At 32.7% G+C, this 17,341-nt stretch overlaps 1 protein-coding gene across 3 annotated transcripts in view; it reads right to left on the minus strand.

Annotated features, from left to right (window-relative positions):
* Window positions 1-1,329: 1,329 nt before the first annotated feature.
* Window positions 1,330-17,341, minus strand: part of LOC145675443 (von Willebrand factor D and EGF domain-containing protein-like) — a 356,875-nt gene continuing 340,863 nt past the window's right edge. For all 3 annotated transcript variants that reach the window (XM_081745861.1, XM_081745862.1, XM_081745863.1), the window contains exons 23-26: window positions 15,292-15,387; window positions 11,028-11,123; window positions 7,922-8,064; window positions 1,330-2,479 (exon numbers count right to left, since the gene is read on the minus strand). In XM_081745861.1, the coding sequence (XP_081601987.1) occupies window positions 2,426-2,479; window positions 7,922-8,064; window positions 11,028-11,123; window positions 15,292-15,387 (389 nt within the window). In that variant the 3' untranslated portion in view covers window positions 1,330-2,425. The remainder of the gene's footprint in view (window positions 2,480-7,921; window positions 8,065-11,027; window positions 11,124-15,291; window positions 15,388-17,341) is intronic.

The following is a 17,341-nucleotide window of genomic DNA, read 5'->3' on the forward strand; positions in this document are numbered from 1 at the left end:
AACTGTTTGACCAACATGATGACATTTTCCGAGAATTAAACAAAAGCTAAAAGGAAAATGTTTTGATGGTGTAGAGGCTGTAAAAAGAACTTCGCAGAGCGCATTGGACGATATAAAAGTTCCAAAGTTCCAGAGGTACTTCAAACAGTGGGAAAGAAGATGGGAGAAATGAATCGCATTTAATGGAGAGTATTTTGAAGGAGACTGAAAGAATTTTGTAAAAAATGTAATAAATTATTTTTTAGAACGAAAGTCCGGTTTCTTTTGGGCCCTCCCTCGTATAATGATATTATGTAAAATTAACTCAATACCAATTATACTGAATATTCTCAATATTTTATGACAATTCCTATGTACTGATTTTCGACTGATTGTGTACGAAAATGGATAAATAGAAAATTAATGAATGAATTCCGAATACCTGAATGAATTTCTTCAATTTTAGGAGTTTGACGAATACTATATCTAATGGCAAAGCATTTCTACCATGGTTAGACACCTTCTTGAAAAGCATGAATTGCAGAAATAATACTTCGAATTACTAATAATTACATCTTCCGTCTCCGATTTAATTTCACATTTCAAAGTATCTTTTATTTTTCTTTTAACTATTTGATATAAGTTTAGACGTAAGATCCATCCCAACTGGACGAACTGGGTTCGATACCTGGTGAAGCGGAAAATTTTTCTCGTTCTACCTTTGTTCCAATGCAGTTCTGAGGTTCAGTCAGTCTCTTTAAAATAGATACCTGGGACAACGTAAGGAAGTAAAAGAGGCTGAAATGAGCTGATTACATCACCTACATGAGTACCGAAGTCAAGAAAGTATGGAGCCTTTACCTCCATCCACAATTCTTGGGCCTTTGTAGTCTATTCCACAACTCTTGGACCTTCGTAGCTATTTCACAACTCTCGAGCGTTCGTAGCGTATTTCACAACTCTTGGACTTTCGTAGCCTATTCCACAGTTTTTGTGCCTTCGCAACCTATTCCACAATTCTTGGGTCTTCGTAGCCTATTCCGACAGAAGAACGACCATTACTTTACATTACTACTGGGCATCATACCTACATACATTTTGCCTTATAATTCTCCATTCTACAGCTCCGGAAATCATTAGGTGAAAAGTTTTCTGTATCCGTACACGAACAGAATTTTGGTGTTATGATTGAGTACCTTTATCTATATATTAGCGAAGTATTATTTTGATAATCGTATTATTGTATTACTCATGTTCTTATAATTACTATAAGTACTATGTAAAAAAAAATATTATCCGGATCATTTACAATTATGCTTTAACAAAGTTTCTAGAAAGAAAAAAATTAAATGTACAAATATCTCTCTACGCTTTTATTTATAGACTGATAAAATTACAATTTCTGTTTTTATATTCAAAATCAACCATCATTTTAAGTGTCTTTTTTTACTATTGCCTTCATCATACAACGTTACTACAATCAGAGCGTGTTGTATATCTTCTATCCTTGTAAAAGAAATTAAAAGGTCCTGTATTAATTTTTTCTATACCATTAATGCCTCAGTGGTACTACATAGGCCTTTCTCGTACATACAATTATAATTTTCAGTTAGACTATCATTAAAAGCCCTAAATATTCGAAAGTATTGTTGACTAAGTAAAAATTCTTTGGAGCAAAATCTGCAGCTTCATTCTCATAATTGTTATATATGACTTTACAGAAAATAATTCCAAAAAATATAAAACTTACACAACGGAAGCTGAGAGGGTCTCAATAATAGAAATTAATTTTCAGATTATAAAAATAAAGTCCAAACCACCGAATGCATTCTATACTATGATTCCTATAAAAATTCTGTATTTACTTCTAAGCTAATAAGAGTAATGGTTTAACATATTTCCGAAACCACATTGATTCCTAAAAACTAATCTCTTTTATAATACAGTAGAGAAGTGTAGACTAGCTTGTTAATCTCTGAACAAACATTGGCAGTGGATAAGTTATACAATTTGTCATGAGGTATTCTAAAAGTCATGTGAAATACAGGAGTATATTAACTCCGGATTACACTACAACTAGATAAATTTACATATTTAATCTAGAAATATTTCTATACATCAAGTCTACTATAACACGTTACATACACAACACACACCTACATATTTAGAACTCACAAATATATTTTACAAACTAATTTTCCTTCTCCAAAGGCTAAAGCACGTCACACACACAGACACAATACGAACTTAAGGCACTATATTTACGTTCAATCACTATAGTAGACACAGATGTCCTTTCAAAATTATATAAATATACACAACCTGCATGTCTTTATATGTATGGCAGTATATATGCACATTTTTATTTATTTATTTATTTAAATTAACGAAAAAGAAATGTCCATGTTTTGTTTAAAGAAAACCCCATTGGCGAGTTTTTCCTATACTAAACTCCGCTTCTTCTGACTGGGAAATATTTTTCTCTGTTTCTGTGGCGAACCTGTAACAATAAAAAGTACAATAAACATAAGGTATAACAGAACACAAAACTTCAAAATTACGTAACGCAATTTTCTTCAATGCAATTTTCTGTACATAATTGTGGCGTTGAGATAAACGCCAACTTAGACCAAATTGGGATTTTCAGTGAAACATCAAGATTTAGTCTTCCTCTATCGTGTCTCAGGCCTGTTTCATCGTAAAGCCGCTAGATAACGCTGGAGATTCGATTTAGTTAAACAACCTATATCGTCCCCCTCGAGACGAAGAGGCGTATCTAAAAAAAATTATCGAAAAAGAGTTATGATTACCTTTTTGATAGTCTCGTCGAGCTCTACATGATAGTATAACTGACGTATTTCAACGAGCTTTGGTTGCTTAGTTATATAGTTTTACCAAAAAGGCGTACGTGAAATCGAGGGAAACTATCTCGAGACAAAGAGGCGTATCTCAAGATTCGCCTATTCATCTTGCTCTTGGAGCGCGTTCTGTTATTGTTTTGAGATACGCTCATTTTACTACTTCTGCATTGTTAGATTTTCGTAGTTTGTAAGTAGTTTTATGTCAATTACAGTGCTTTGGAACATAATATAGTTTGCTTGTGAGATTTGTTTCCCTTGTCATTTAAATATTTGTTCCTAAACCCTAAACGATCTTAAATTTGCTGATTTTCTTTCTTTTCTTTTTTCTTCGCTTAAGAAAGGGAAGGCGTTGACGTTATTATAAATCGAGCTAGCATTTTTTATGCTTGCCTTCAATAGGCCTGCTAAAAATTTGAAACAAATATGCAATTCTACTACCTGTACAAAACTAGGTAGAAAATGTAATTCGTTCTCATAAAGTGAAAGATTTCTTCTTCTTCTTCTTCTTCTTATTATTATTATTATTATTATTATTATTATTATTATTATTATTATTATTATTATTATTATTATTATTATTATTATTATTATTATTATTTCTATGGAATTGAAATCCAAAGGCAACATGTAAACAGTAAAGACAGTAAACAAACGACTTGCAAGAAAGGTGATTCTAGAACATCAATTAGCAATTACTATTTCCTCCTCAAACATAAAAATTGGATTCTGTGTGTAAGACAATGGTTTTAAATACTTTAAGTATGTATATCAGAAAAAGTCATGAGAACTGCATTGGAAAAGAAAGAAAGTACAGTTGTTACCAAAGATAAGCGGGGAAGCCGGGCAATAAAAATGGTGGAAGAAGATAGACGAAGAAGGAAAGCAATTTCGGAACATTTATCAAGAATTCCTCGCATGGAGTCTCATTATTGCCGGAAAATTCGAAAATGGACTATCTACACCCTGATTTGAACAAACCAAAAATGGTGGATATGTTCAATACCAGTCATTTGCAAGATGAATATCACTCCATCAGTTTCAAGCAATTCGTTCCTTCTCTCACGGAACTGCACGTGTCAGGATCGTACAGGAACTCACTATTACTATCAAATGAGAAATTCAAAGACCTAATGGCCCAGAGTCACAAGGTAACGCTTGTTGTAAAATCTTCAGACCATGTATTGTTTTATGAATCTTTGCTCCACTGAAAAACAGTCAAAAATGTTTTTGTGTTCATGAGTATTGAGTTATTGTAAGGCTATTTATTAATGTTTCAATTATTATGTTAAAAAATGAATAAATTTTTTTAAAAAATATCATTAGATATTTAAAACTGAACAGAAACTTTAAACAGGACTTGTAATTTCAGATATTTATTCCTTGAGAATTTTGTTCTTATTTGCTTTATTGTTTTTAGGATATTTGCACGTTAAGATGGCACAAAGCTAATAAATATCCCCAATATTAACCTGTATATCATAACCCCCCTGCCAAAAAAAAAAAAAAAAAACTTAAAAGTCCATACTCTACGTTAGAAATCAATCCCATAATTCCATTAGGTGGCGTAACTCAGTCGAATTACTACGCAACTGATTTCGTTCAGACGACGAAAAGGCGTATCTCATTTTCTTAAAGAAATCAGGGGTTAATGTTTAAAATATTCGAAGTTTACAATACTACTTTAGAAGAGTTGTCCTTACTGCAGTTACGCAAGTTTGAATCATTTTGGTAGGTTTTAAACTGAAGAAATCATAAACAGAAGAAATACTGCAAAAACTTTGAAACGCTCTCCTGAAAAATGTGAAAAAATGAGATACGCCCCTTCGTCTCGAGAGGGACGATATATTTCAGCAATAGTAATAGAACAAGATAACACCTTTAACAACACGGAATCTACGCCGAAGAATCGTGCAAAGTTTATGCTATCAAATTGGTGTTATTTTTCTTTTCTTTATCCAAGACATTTATTTATGGCTTCTCAATTTTTATATTCAATGCGTTCCTGTTCCTTTTACAATTTTTGTTAAAGTGTCTTTGAAGGATAAAACATAAGTACGATATGTTTCTAAGAAGAAATATCTACGTTTGTGAGTTTCGAAAAAGTGTGATTTTTATCAAATTTGCGATTTTTTCCCTTTTTAAAAGATATACTATTTCCTAATAAAAAATATGATGTTTAATAACATACTATTTTCTTTATGGTTTACTCAGTAATGTTATTTTAAGTTTTTAACAACCGATTATATATATATATATATATATATATATATATATATATATATATATAGAGAGAGAGAGAGAGAGAGAGAGAGAGAGAGAGAGAGATAGTAGATTGATAGATACAAACAAACCATACCGGATAGACAAAGGTAAACTTTTTAGTGGATACCTTAAGTGTCAAATAGAGACTTACACAGCATCCTAATGCTAGGTGGTGTGACGAAATTAGGTTGCACTGCGGATATCTTAGAAACGAATTATCCATGAAGATAGTTGTCAAAAATTATTGGAAAGACCTTAATCTAGCAATGGAACAACAATTGATAATAGTATGTATGCATTTCAAATATAGACTATCCTCATCACTACACTCATGTGATCCCAGTTCTCATTCTTGATACCTGAGCATTTGAGATTAACAAATAAACGTTGATACCTTGTTCTGAGAGATCATATGTTTAACCCTGTAGCTGTAAGAATTTCTAAAACCTAAGGTAGTTAAACTAAAATTTACTGTTCTTGGGTATAATTGAGCAAAATTTACTGTTATGCCTGTGTGTAACAAACGGTTCTGCAAACTGAAAATATTTTAACAACCGGTTCTAGCGAACCGTTGCGAACCGGCTGAATAGCACCACAGCGTTTACTAAGTTGAAAGAAGTAGAATATTTTTCTTTCACTGTCTCCTGTCTTTCTCTCCTTTTTTATTTAGTTATTAATTAATTTATTTATTTATGTATTGATAAGGTATTTATGAATGAGGAAGATGAGACGGATGAATGGAAAGAGGCTTTATAATGAGGTAGCATGTTGATGAAGAAAAGATTCTCAGTAATACTAGAGCATTTCTGTTTGTGCGAACTTGAATGGAACCACGGGACACGTACACAGTCCTTCTAGATGGATGATGTACTGTTTTTTAAATTGCCTCTCCTGCATAGTTTGCTCGGTGGCAATTGTTCCGTTGTTCTGCCAAACACCTCAATTCTTGTTGCACCTATGCACAGAAATAAAGAATAAGAATATGGCAGCAATACTTCTAGAATTACAATTAATATTTTACGAATTTCTTGCCTTTCCTTTTTCAATTGGCAGCAAATAAAGGATATTTGTGGCATTTACTGCATTAAGCATATGGCCAATGCCGGACTTGCGTAATAGCTAAACAAGCTATAGCTTACGGTCCCATTTTTTTTAGGGTTCCCAAAAAATTTAAAACAAAAAAAAAAAAAGAAAAATGGATGTACATTTCCAAAATATAAGATAAGAAAAATTGTATTTCTAAAAGAACTTTTGTTTTTCCCAAATGACAATGTGTTTACATTATTAAGTTCGTTGTGAATTAAAAATCATTATAAGTTAGAGCTAATAATTATTTCATCATTAGTATGATTCTTCTTAATTGTCTTCAAATTCAACAATTACTTTCATAAAATACATATTTTGCCATGTTCAAAGCTTTACCTTCCTATTAGGGTCATAAATGATTATATAGTGTATATTCAAAACAAAAGACAGCGACAATTTGTCATTGATAAAGGACAGTTTGACGTATAAAGGGCACCATTACCTTCAACAGCTTAGGGCCTCATCAAACCTAAATCTGGTTCTGCATGTGGTATTTATTGGGTGTATGCACTAAATAAGATATATTTATTTCCAATTATAATATCGAAATAGTACAGTGTACAGTATAAAATCTTCCCTTCCCCTTCTTCCACGATACATTTCTGAATTAGAATTGTAAGATAAGTTAGTAGATTGTCAACATTTTAATTTCAAATAAGCATATCGTGACTGTTGTTTTATCCATCACTTGCATGTACTCAAGATGAAGGAACGTTTACTATTAAATATGTTCAATACTATTGCTGTTATTAAAACATAGTTTTAAAATATAATAATTATGTTTGTAGAACCTAAAAGCAACAACTTTAAACGGTGATACAACTACATCTTATAATAGATTTCTCGCAACCTCATTATCAAAAGTAGTTATGCACTTTGCCCTTTAGAATGAACTTAAATCTTTACATTAGAAACCTCAATGCAGCAGTCGAGATGACGATGTCGTAGTTGCAGGATGTATTTCAACCGATTTAGAAACAGATTTACGAAATCGCGAACGCTCTATATTCATGATTACCATCAATATCATCACTGATGTGAAACATTGAGCTCTAATAAATCATAACAGAATTTAAGTTTCATTTTTATGATACGATTGGATGTGTTTTTAAAAAGATTTACTGTGCTTCAACTTTCTTACTTAAAATAAATTTAAACCATGCTTAGCAACATTCCTAGGGAACCTGACGTAATTTACATTACGATAATATAGCAATTAATAGTTTATTATAGTAACTTCATCATTTTAAAAAATAAAAATATGAGCTCGTCTAGCAAAAATGCTATCAATTCGCATATGAATACTTTTATGTATGATACAAATTTTCTTCGGTTTGCTTTACTTAATTATATGCCTCTTATGTCCTGTACACCCAATAGAAACACCTCGCCAGTTTTTAAAACTTGAAAACACTCATTTAAGTGATCCTTGTGTTCGTAATGAAATGAACTTCCAATCAGAAAATTCCTTTCCCATCATCTGAATTTAATGTGAGAAACGAGTTTGTATTTTTATCTTAAATACTCCTGAAAGAAATTACGTTTATTTTATTATTTATTAGAACAAAATGAATGCCAAAATTGTTAATCCATTATTTATCCAGCGAACAATTGAATATTTCTGTATTTCTTGTTAATGTTCTCAAAACGAAAATACTAAATAACTGACGTCAATGCATTTAGTTTTTCAGCTGTCTTTATCACTCTACAGCAGAGAAATTCGTTTTACTTACATGATTTCGTGTAACATGCCACCGCCTTCCAACTTTGTACACTTGATATCTCTCACATCGGACACCGCTATAGTTACCTCTACATTGACATTGGTTTGGAGCAATACACCGCCCACCTGCAGGACATTTCTGTTCACAAATAGCTGGAACAAAGAAAACATCTGTTGAACTAAAGTTAAGGTAAATAATGTTAATTATTGTATATACTGGTAAGATTACGATCAGAAAAATATTGATCTAGATAATAAGATAAGATTATTGGCCCAGAATTCAAAGCGTAAGAGAATTGCGTATACGGTATTGGTATCTTTCAGAGATGAAGCTCTGTCGTTGAAATATTGGGTCTTACGAAGTAAAATTAAACTGATCTTGTAGTGCTTAATATGTGGCCTATCGTTTCAACAATATCTCGATCTGTTGTCTTCGTCCGAGCAATTAATAAGAATTGGTTAGGAAAGTTTAGGTGCTACAAATGGTAACTTTTTAGGTTAGTGAAAGGAAAGTTCCTACTATTCGAGTGTGCTTCCATGCTCCAACGTTCCCAAAACTTTTGTGAGAAATTCCCAGCACCCACACAAAAAAGGAAAGAAAAAAGAAGAAAAGAAAGAAAAATAAATGTTAATCTTTTGCCATATTTCTTAAATAATAATATGGCTTTATATTTTCATAGTGCGGAGAGGGGGCAGAAACTTTGAAAGAGATAAAAATATGTAAAGTTCGGAATTGTGGCACTGAGTGACAAAATCCTTCCCATTGTAATTTTTTACTCGACAAGGCAACTATTCCTTTCTGAATGGCAAATTGAACGAGCGTATTTCCGTCTGCTTGCATTCATTTTAGCACAAATGGTTGGCGTTCAGAATGGCTTGACGAGAACTAAGGCTGGAGGTTAGAAGCCTAAAACCTCCGTAGCTACGCCGCCACACTCTCATACAAGAATATATTTTCCATTGCGAAAAGAAGAAAAAGAAAATACGAATAAAAACTCCATTTTCATTCTAAATTGCATTTCTGGGAGAGACAATTTTCAAAATTTTCCTGGAAATGATCCTGGACCGCCCGCTAGGTTTCGGTGGTATTCCAAACTTCGAGATACTTCGATCGTGAACTGAGAATTAGAATATCCTCACTGATTTTCAAAATCTGATGCTCCTAATTGCCATAGAGATAGTTTTGCAAGTGTTATCCACACCGATGAACAACAATGAGCATGAGACTTTAATTAACAGAACTGAATTCAGTGAACTTTGACCTATACAAAAGTCTATCAGAGCAAGTTCAAACCTGCACAGTCTGAGTGAGACAAAGATGTGAATTATTAAGTCTAGTTACAACAGCTGGTGGTTATACACAATTTTCTTTAAGAGAAACATTTGATTTACACATATTAAAGCTACGTGGGAGAGCTTTAAAAATCCATGAGAACTTGAAAGCATTTTATGGGGATCTGGTATGAAAGCATTTCATTTTACACCACTGTCAGATGGATTTGATCATTTGAGAAGGGAAAGGAGCATTTGAAAGATGCTCCTCGCTGTGGTCAACCTCGGGAAGGTATGAACGAAATAACAAGTGACAAACATAATATAAAGGATGAAAGAGGGTTTCATCATCTCGAACTGCGCGTGGTTGACTGAAAATAACACAATACGAATTGTTCTTTGACAAAATTTCAGCTCTCGAAAGCGACTTCTTACAAACTACAAAATACCACTGGTAGTTGATTGCATGCCAGCATGATGGAATGTATTATGGTACTTTTATAGTGAACCCTCTATTCAAAGATTTGATAATACAACGTCTATAAACAAGAATCTTAAGGGCGCAGCTTTTGCTATAAATACATTTTCTCACAAAACATGTTCAATCGTGTAGAAACTGAATGCTGAAAAGATCTAGGTTCTTGAACATCCACCCTGCAGTCCCGATTTTGCACCATGTGACTTCTGTTGATTCCTTGGACGAAATCTGTCATCACTATAAAGGCTTTAAAAAGGATCCTAAACCTTGTTCAAGCCATAAATTTTGCTCTACTGACAATACTTCAGTCGGAGCACCGTAATGCCTTTGATATTGGATTCAGCTCCTCCAAAGATATGTGGAGTGAAAAAGGAAAATATTTTGAAATATTATAAAAGTAAATATTTTAGTAGAGTTTATTATATGCATTTTGAAAATTTCTGAATGAATCTCATAAATTAATATATATTCGGAATACAATAATAAATAGCTTTATTAACGATAGCAACTTTACATGTTCATATATTTATCACAAATAGAGCTGCAAATAGTGTTTAGTGTGTGCAATACTGATTCATACTGTTTCATGATTTGACAATACTGATAAAAATTGAATAATATATATTTAAAAAAACAAACAGAAAAACAAGAGTTTGGTAGTTTAAAGTATCACAAGAGTTACACTTTTGAAGCCTAATTATTATTATACAAGATTAATACAGGTAGAATTATCTAGAATTATCTACCAGTAGAAGCCTTACTATGTTCAAGAGTGCTCTTTCTTCCCCTTTCCCTCTCGGCGACCCTGTCTGCCACATTGAAGATGTTTTGTTTTTGCATGTACTTTTGTCTTCTATAATAAAAATTTGTGGGGGCCGATAGCTTAGTGGTAGTGTTCAGCCCTGGTGCGTGGGATTCCTGGTTCGATCTCAGCTCGTGCAAGTGAGCCTTGTAATGGAAAAACCCTGTATGCGTGGGTTTTCTCTCGGTTCTCTTGTTTTCTCCCACTTTCTTCATTCCACCATTTTATTTGTTCTAATCGTCAACGTTTCCTTTACTCTCCACGGCATACCCGTGGCACTTTAACCTGAAAGATTTTATTTTATTTAATTTTATATTACAAATTTGCATCATTAATTATCTGAAACTCAGAAATAATAATAATAACTTTTTTTCTCAAGTTTCTCCCCATGGTTGAAGGCAACTGAAGAGTTTATCCAGAATTTCAAGCGTTTGATATCAATCACGTGATATGACAAGTGTCGAAGTAAGTGTTTCTTGCACTTCAATTTGTAGAGGAATTTGCCTACTGTGTATACTACTGGAAAATACTAAAAGCAAAATTTTGTTTCTCTCGTTTACTTACGTTCTTGGCATGACGAACCTCTGTAGCCTGGAGGGCACATACATACGTTTGGCTTTACACATGTTCCACCGTTTCGACATTTATCCACGCAGATTGCTAAATAAATAAATAAACGAAATGAGCAGTTTTCTAGACTTTTCTATAACATGCTTTATTATATATCTGTAGATAGACTTTTAAACTTATTTGCAATTTACTTGAATAGAAACTGAGTTATTGGAAATTTGAGCTAATTCAGCTTAACTAAGATTACATCAGAATCAGCTAACATTTAATTATCCGTTGTAGATACAACTAGGGGGAAATCTTGAGGTTAGAACTAGAGAGACAACAAATACTTCGTCGCAGGGGAACTTTTTCTTTATATGTGATAGATAGAATTGAGAAGTTTTAAAAATCATTTTTTATTCATTTACAACTCAAGATTGAATTTGTTACACTTGTGAGTTTACACTATAATAATTTAATTATAAAGATTTGGTAAGCCGCAGTGGCTCAGTAATAGAGCGCTCACCTCTGGTGTGTGGGGTTCCTGGTTTGATCCCAACCTGCAGTAAGTAAGCTTTGTGATGTACAAACATCGTGTGAATGAGATTTCTCGTGGTTCTGCCGTTTCCTCCCATTTTCTTCATTCCACTATTATCATTTATCTCCTCATTACAGTCTCCCTTAACTTCGGAGGATAAACATTAGACATTAAACTAAAAAATGGTTAAAGAGAAAGTTTTATAACCCAAAGAATATTTATTTTATTTTTACATGATTTTTGTCTACTATAAAAAATCATTAAAATATTAGGAGGCCACCATGTAGCCTTTAAAAATACGTAAAGTTTCCTAGGTAATAGGTATGCTTCGATTTAATAAACGGCTAATTATCTCTCAAATGTCCTAGATCAAAGATCGCCAAATTGTGACGAATGAACTGAGAATAGCTCGCAATAATACAAACAAATATTGTATTGAAGAGAAAAACTGAAATAATGGATGTATGCAAATGAATTTTAAACATTTTTCCGATAATTATTGTTCTTACCTATTTGGAAGTCGAGCTGATAACAAGAAACTCATTACAATCTTTACCTAGCGAAAATCACGTGAGTTTTGAAAGTTAAATAGTACAATTTAAAAAGTGTATTCACCTTGCATACAGTTCACTTGGAGTCTTAGTCTTTTTTTTCCTAACACCTGGTGATTTGTAAGGGGAAAATATTTTTATATTGCTCAAGACGCATAATAAATATACAGAAAGTGCAGGAAATGAGAACAAATGTGTGGAATATTTAGAACACGCGCAAGGAAATCAAGTCACATTAACAAGATTGTGAGGAAAAATAGACAAAGTTTGTACGGAATATGTAAGTAAAAGGAAAAGTTTAAATTGTTAAAAACTTTATAAAAGTTATTTACAATATCTAGACACTAATCTTTTAACTCTGAATTGAAATTTATATGTAGTCCTTAAAGATAAGATATGTTCAAAATGGGGGCCAAAAATAGCTTAATTCCCTTGTGCATTGAACGATTCATATATCTATACGAGGATGGCCAAACATGACTTGTTCATTTTTATAGGTGAGAAAATTACAACCTTATGAATTAAATTTAAAATACTTTCAGTGCACTATATATATATATACTTCTAAATAGGAATTTCTAATTAACACATTGCCAACTTTTTTCAACATATAGATCTCAGTGTGACCAATACCGGAGTGAAAAATCAGAAAGTGATATATATATATATATATATATATATATATATATATATATATTGCCATTTCGTATAGATTTCGTTCCTAAGAATATACGTATATTAACCATAAGTAAGTTGTAACAAATAAACGAGTAGATTTTTTGTCTCTTAGAAGCCTTTAGATTAAACTATTCTATCACTAAGGGATTCTTCGAAAGAAACGTTGGCGTTCAAGTTTTTAGAACCTGACTGTTACACATTCATTGGTCACGTAATAAATTTAAACATAAATCAAATCTGCATACCAAAATAAATATGCAGGGCGACTATTACAAGTTGAAAATGTACTAAATGAAGGTACTAATATAAATAAATCAAACTGCATATCGTTATAATTGAAGTTCTTGCTTCGAATTCCTCCAATACTATCATAGATATAATATTTTGAACAATAAATGATATAATCCCAATCACGTTGTCCATTTGTGGTGTTGAATACCTGGGTCATAATTGATTTTAGCCATTTGATTTATATGGGAATTATATTTCTCTTTTGTTTGAATTGAACCAGAATTTTCATTGTTTGATTTTACTGATTTCCTCTCCAAGCCTATTTAAATGTCCTTATTTTGTGAAAAATATTTTTTTATTTAATAACTTTAAAATTTAATTATTAAATTAAATTTATGTGAATTTAGTTTATATACAGAGTGTCCCAATAAAATGTATATACTCTTTGAGTGATTGTAGCACTAATAATTATCATGATACGGAAAAATTTCAAAAATCAAAAGTAATGTAAACAAATGTACAAACCAGCCATTTATATCAAAATGTTCCAAATTGTTGGCCATTGTGGTCCAGATAGAGCTGATAACGCTGACGGATGGGATCTAAATCGTTCCTAATCGTTGGTACTTGGACACATTCGTTTTCAGTAACTACTTTCAACTCATTGATTGTAGCTGGTCTTGTGTTACAAAAATTGTGCTTGACATACTCCCACATAAAAAAAAATCCATAGGGGCCAAATCTTGTGAATATGGAGGGTACTCAATACTGCCTTTTCATCCAATTTATCTGTTAAGAAAGTATTCTTCAAGGTAGACTCTTACGTTGCGATGGTAGTGGAGAGATTCTGGAAATACCATTTTTAACGGTTATGTGCTGTTAAAAAGTGTAACATTTAAATGTAAAGTGTGAAATGTAAAAAATGTTAAATAGTGTACACATTTCATTGGGACATCCTTTATAGTGCAAATTCATTTTAAACTAAAGTTGAGAGGAAATCAGTTAACTCACAGGATTAAAGTTCCAGTTCATTTGAAAGTAGACAGAAAAATAATTTCCCATATGAATCGATGGGGTAGAAAAATAAAGATGGTGTAAGTACTTTATGTCCTAAAATGGATTTTAGAAATCTGAACATAAAATGCATTATAAATCTAACTCAAAGGTTTAATAAAACATATTTCTATCATATTTTGTGCTCTAAATATTTTAGTTTTTCACAACACTATAACACAATAATTCATATTAAAAATAAATGTATTTATCGATTATTCAATGAAGTTCCAGCCTTTTGAAGCTATATTTCGATTCCAGACTGTATACTTGGAGTTCCTGAAGTTCTTGGACTACCGTTCGTTTCCTTTCATTTTATCAATGTATTTATTCTTCTTAACTCATTTCCACTAATCTTTGTTCTTTGTTTCCTTAGCCAATATGGAATCATCACGAGATTTTATCTTGTGTTGCCTGAAATACTATACGTTTAAATATTTTATACGAAAATTGATTAATGTTTTCTATGTTAACTCCATTAAAATAGGCACTAAATAAACTCTTATAGCTTTTGTTCTCATTACATACTAGCAGAATACCCGTTCTTTGTACGGGGAGAATACGTTTCATTTTGAACATAAAGGGCTGAATTTGGATTCAAACGGCATCGGAAGTGTCACTGTTCATCTCAGCGACCCAGAAAACTATGGATTCGACAGTAATATCGGTCATTTTCGATATCTTTTAAGTATCTCCCCCTGCCCCTACCCTAAGTTGCACCGTCAAAGTGAAATGATAGACACCATCCCAGGTCCGAATCTCATATTTGTTAAAAATTAGATCGAGATCGGTCAGGTGGTTCAAGAGTTATTAAGTCACAAACGTAGTCGCTTTTATTGTTATTTATTTTTATGTCTTCCCCTCCCCCTCCCCGAAGTTAAGCCGTCAAACTGAAATTATAACAACCATCCCAGTCCCAAACCTCATCTATGTGACAAATTTAATCGAGATCGGTCTTGTGGTTCAAGAGTTATATATATATATATATCCTATATATATATCCCCTACCTACCCTACCCCTGCTTTGTTCCGTCGAAGTGAAATAATGAAAACCATCACAGGCCCGAACTTGGTCTATGTTGAAAATCTGATCGAGATCATTTGGGTGGTTCAAGAGGTTTGAAGCCACAAGCATAGTCACATTCATTTTTATATATAGAAATACGTGCAATATAATTAATTTATATGTTGGGAATAGTGTGTATATATGAAAGCAATTACTTACGTTTATTGCATTTGCGTCCTCTATAGCCGGACGGACAAGAACACTTATTAGGTCTCCAGCATATTCCCCCATTCAAACAACGAGGTTCACATATTGCTGTAGAGGAAAAATCACCAAATATAGTTAATAATGCAATAGTATAAACTTACTTCTGCAAATTAGACTAAATACTGTCAACCAGTAATTTTACAATTGTATTGATGCAATCTTTTTTTCTATTCGCTATTAACACACGGAATTATGTTTCGGAGAAATTGTGCTTCAGCGAGAAATATTTTCATTCTGCAGAAAAAACTTCTAAGGATAATGCCTAGCAGATCTCTGTTTCAAAGCCTAAACATTTTATTTCTCCCACTTATGTATATCGAGTCTTGAGAGCACACATGTTATGTCTAATTTTTCTCAATGTTGACTTTGTCAGCTATTTCGATATCTTGATACCTGCTATGTCAGGTGTACAAATATCATATGTCCACTGTAAATAGCTCTTTGGTAATGCACACTAAACAATTGTCGCAAAACTCAAATTCTCTGCTTTGCTAGGGTACACCTGTCGCTTCGAAACAGTCTCCTGAAAAATTTAGAAAACTGTACATATGATATTTGTGCTTTCAAGACTCGATATTTTGGAAACAGTTTCATACATACATTTACATAATACTGTATTTTAAAATGTAATCCGAGTTTTTAATCGTACGGTGTATTTACAAACTGAAACCTTCTCTTACTATGTTACTGTATTAAATTTTTATGCGCATTTACTAAATTGCACAAGTAAAAAGAAAAGTTTGCTTCTATCTTTTCAAATTTTCTAAAATTCCAAAATTTTAATTGTAATCGTCACAACTCACTTGTCAGCAACACTATGTTTACAATCAGCAAGTTTATATGAAGATTGACTAACGGGCGAATACACATAAAATGGTTAAAATATAGTAAAATATTTTTGGATTTTAGAAAAGAAAATTCATTTACAGTAAGCCAGTACTTATTTTTAGTATAGCATAGTACATATGCGTAACTACGGGCTGTGCTAGTACGCACTCTAATTAAAATGATATGATTTCTTATTTTTCTTCAGTAATAAAATTTTCTTATGTGTAACTCTTCAATTTATTGAAATAACAATAATAATGTTTCAAAATAATTGTTATTACAATTATTGCGGTATAAAAATTGTTCAATCAGACAATAGAACAGAAAATTTCCATTAAATTAACCATCCTCGGCCCCATATATAATATATAATCTCCCCGACACAAGCATACGCGTTTCACTATGTTATAATCATTTACTTTCCAATTACCATATTGACCTTATTTGTATAGTATGCTGTCCAGTTGTATAAATATTCAGTGTTGTCCTTTGTGTTAGAGAAGAAACACCTCATCTAGTTCCTTTCCATGTGGTAAGGTGCCAAGAACCGGCGACACTTTGCCACGTTGGATAGCAATAGATATGCGTTGAATTAGGAAATATGTTGAACGAACATCTCCAGTAACGATAGAAATGCGTCTGCCTACTTCTCTAATAAAATCAAGGCTTGTAGATCCTCAAGCACTACTAGTCTCGATGGCAATTGGAGCAAAAATAAATTTATCAAGGAAGTATTATATTTCCTTTGCTTTTCTATCTCTCTACGACTAACAACAGCTCCGGCATTCATAACAGCTAAAGGGAGACTTAAATGGGCAAATGTATCTGAACACGTAAAGTCCTATACTAGTGATTTGCCTCTCAACCAAGGAACTAATGTCATGCCATCAGGTCGTTTACCATCTGAACGACAACATCCTGCAGATTCACGTATGGAAGGAATGCCAGTTGTGGTAGGGGCTCGTAAAATGATACCATTCACAGAGGAGTGTCTAGTGTGCCTACCCATGCTCTTCATGCATGAAAGGCCATGCGGGCCACGTTGGTTAACTTGATCCCCACAAGCTGGACAGCGATGTAACTCACAAATAGCTGAACCTATTCTTAAGGCGACAGCGATTCGAAATGTTTCATTAGTCATATATTCAGAGAGAAACAATTCAGAGAGGTTAAG

Source organism: Thermobia domestica, chromosome 18, assembly GCF_964235325.1.
Source record: "Thermobia domestica chromosome 18, izTheDome1.hap1.1, whole genome shotgun sequence".
Taxonomy (NCBI): Eukaryota; Metazoa; Arthropoda; class Insecta; order Zygentoma; family Lepismatidae; genus Thermobia; species Thermobia domestica.